The sequence below is a fragment of the Pundamilia nyererei genome, unplaced genomic scaffold (genome assembly GCF_000239375.1).
Source record: "Pundamilia nyererei isolate P.nyererei 1_Seehausen unplaced genomic scaffold, PunNye1.0 scaffold00377, whole genome shotgun sequence".
Lineage (NCBI taxonomy): Eukaryota > Metazoa > Chordata > Actinopteri > Cichliformes > Cichlidae > Pundamilia > Pundamilia nyererei.
In genome coordinates, this window is record NW_005187778.1 from 410,332 (window position 1) to 411,772 (window position 1,441).

At 45.5% G+C, this 1,441-nt stretch overlaps 1 protein-coding gene across 2 annotated transcripts in view; it reads left to right on the forward strand.

Annotated features, from left to right (window-relative positions):
• Nucleotides 1-1,441, forward strand: part of LOC102205135 (myotubularin-related protein 1-like) — a 12,894-nt gene that overhangs the window by 8,411 nt on the left and 3,042 nt on the right. For both annotated transcript variants that reach the window (XM_005752749.1, XM_005752750.1), the window contains 4 exons: nt 39-227; nt 373-558; nt 653-811; nt 893-940. In XM_005752749.1, coding sequence (XP_005752806.1) covers nt 39-227; nt 373-558; nt 653-811; nt 893-940 — 582 coding nt within the window. The remainder of the gene's footprint in view (nt 1-38; nt 228-372; nt 559-652; nt 812-892; nt 941-1,441) is intronic.

Genomic DNA, 1,441 nt, shown 5'->3' on the forward strand with positions numbered 1-1,441 from the left:
TGGCTCGCTTGAACTGGTCTTGCTCTTCCTGCTTGCAGGTCTTGTCCTGGATCCACCCGGAGTCTCAGGCCACCATCGTACGCTGTAGCCAGCCGCTAGTTGGGCCGTCAGACCGTCGCTGTAAAGAAGACGAACGCTTTCTCCAAATCATCATGGACGCCAACGCTCAGTCCCACAAGCTCACCATCTTTGATGCCCGACAGAGCAGCGTGGCCATCACCAACAAGGTGCAACACAGAGCGTTTTAACCACGCTGCTATGGAGACATGCTTCTTCATCACTGCTCACCCGTACATCACTTATTAACACGGAAATCTCTCTTTTTCTTTTGGACTCCTCCACCCTGGCCTCCGCTGCCTCCATCACATGCAGGGAAAGGATGGAGGGTATGAAAGTGAGAGTTTCTACCCCAACGTAGAGCTAAACTTCCTGGAAATCCCAAACATTCATGTGATGAGGGAGTCTCTCAGGAAGATGAAGGATGTCGTTTATCCTACCATAGACGAAGCTCACTGGCACTCCTTTATCGACCAGACGCACTGGCTGGAGTACATACGGGTAAACTACACAAACGCACGCCACATAAAAGAAGGAACAAGCTGTTTCCTTATGCAAAGAATAGATCTTAACCACACGGCCCTGCTGTGTTCAGCTGTTATTAGCAGGAGCAGCAAAGGTAGCTGATAAGCTGGAGTCTGGGAAGACGTCGGTGGTGGTTCACTGCAGCGACGGCTGGGACAGGACAGCCCAGCTTACCTCTCTGGCCATGCTGATGCTGGACAGTTACTATCGCACACTGAGAGGCTTCCAGGTTACACACACCAAGTACACACTCCAGACCTCATCTTTGCATGTAGTAACGTACTAAACATATATATGCTTGTGTTTGCAGGTTTTAGTGGAGAAGGAGTGGATTAGTTTTGGACACAAGTTTGCTGCTGTAAGAGTCTGCTACATATAATATTTGTTGCTTTGCTTTATATCCCTATTTTTTACATAACAACATAACAATCTGGCATCAACATGCAGTCATTTACATAGTTACCTGGAATGAAGTACATTCACGAGCCTTTGCTTTTCATGTACACGCTCCAGTGTCGCTGCATATGTAAACAAGTTAGAGGTGCAGTGATGCAGTGATGCATTTGCTTCACATGCAGAGATTCCGAGTCCAGGAGGAGAAATACTTACGAGAAGATCTGTCATAAAAATCTGCACCATATTAAATATGCATGCCTTGTTATTAAGGAAGCAGCCAGAAGAAGCTTTTAGTTGTATATGAGAAAGCAAATGATACGACTCAACATCAGGCATTCTTTACCTCACCAGCTCCACAGTTAGAAGTCTGTCAGATAGTTTGCAAAATTAATTAATAATACTAATTAATAATTTGAAAATAGGGCAGGAAACTGAACGGCAAATGCAGAGCAAAGGAAAAATT